The 1,102-nt window shown below is 49.3% G+C and overlaps 1 protein-coding gene across 1 annotated transcript; it reads left to right on the forward strand.

Moving 5' to 3' along the window:
* Positions 1-490: 490 nt before the first annotated feature.
* Positions 491-923, forward strand: Pmar_PMAR009029 (excision repair cross-complementing rodent repair deficiency,complementation group 1, putative; the record flags this gene model as incomplete). The annotated part of the gene is made up of 3 exons (XM_002778307.1): positions 491-593; positions 637-736; positions 785-923. Coding segments are annotated over 3 exons (342 nt in total), but the record flags the coding sequence as incomplete, so codon positions are not given.
* Positions 924-1,102: the final 179 nt, after the last annotated feature.

A 1,102-nucleotide genomic window follows, 5' to 3' on the forward strand; every position in this document is an offset into this window, starting at 1 on the left:
AGATGAGAAGTGGCGTGCCTGGCGTTACCTTCAATGAGACTTATCAGATGTGGGTTGCGAGATGGCGAGAGGAGCCCAAGGGTACGGTCGGCTGCATAGACATGTGATGAGCATCGCCCTCAGGACGAGAAAACAGCAGAACGTTCTCAGTGAAGCAATATGGTGCTAATGAGGCCTTGCAAATGGCGATTGATTATAGGAGGATGATGGAGGAGGTCGGAAGAGTATGTCTACCAAGAGGAGCTACGTCTTCAACGACAACCCCAATGTCCCATCGCCCCGACTCTGCACAAGACCGTTAATGAATAGTATCATCCTGTCTTCTATCATGCTGTTGTGTATGCGACTGAGTGAAAGGGCGTCTCGTAGTGGATTCTTGTGTCCTTCCTCTTCCCCTCGCATTAAGGTTATGTCACGCCTGAGGGCGAATCCGAGAATTAAGGGTAGGCTGTTGGTGACAGCAGTGCTAATCTATTGCTCTGTGTCACAGATGATCCCGCCGTCAACCACTTGGTCAACGCAGCAGCATTTTTCGATGAAGCTCTGGTGCCGGACTTTGCGGTAGAAAACAACACGGCGATACTCTATACCACGTAGGTCACAGTGTTCACGTCATCATGGAGGACTACTATTCAGTTTGGGAACTTACAGACGGAAGCGAGATGAGCTTCCTAGACGGATTCGCGAATTGGGTAAAGTGAAGCCCCCGTACCATGTGAACGTGCTCTTGTGTTTGGTAATAATGTCACTGATTTCTATTATCATCTGATGGTGTTTTATTCAGGTTGATATACCTGCTGCAGAGGCTGGAGAGTGTCTAGAGTCTCTCAATCTCATAGCCGTAAACACTGGACTCTCCCTCCTCCTTGCATGGTCCAGTGTTGAGGTCTCGCGTTACATCCAAACTCTGTATAAATATCAAGGTCTGCCTTCATTGTAGTATCGTGTCACGAACTCTGTGGTGTGTAGGCAAGGAGGCATCCATCATCAGAGGTATCCATCGCGTGGCCGCCGACAACAAAGAGGGTCGAGCCACTGAGGCTCTGACTGTCGTTCGTGGATCGGCGACAAAGACTGACGTTAAGAATCTCTACAAACGCTT

This window comes from Perkinsus marinus (genome assembly GCF_000006405.1).
Source record: "Perkinsus marinus ATCC 50983 genomic scaffold scf_1104296949952, whole genome shotgun sequence".
Taxonomy (NCBI): Eukaryota; Perkinsozoa; order Perkinsida; family Perkinsidae; genus Perkinsus; species Perkinsus marinus.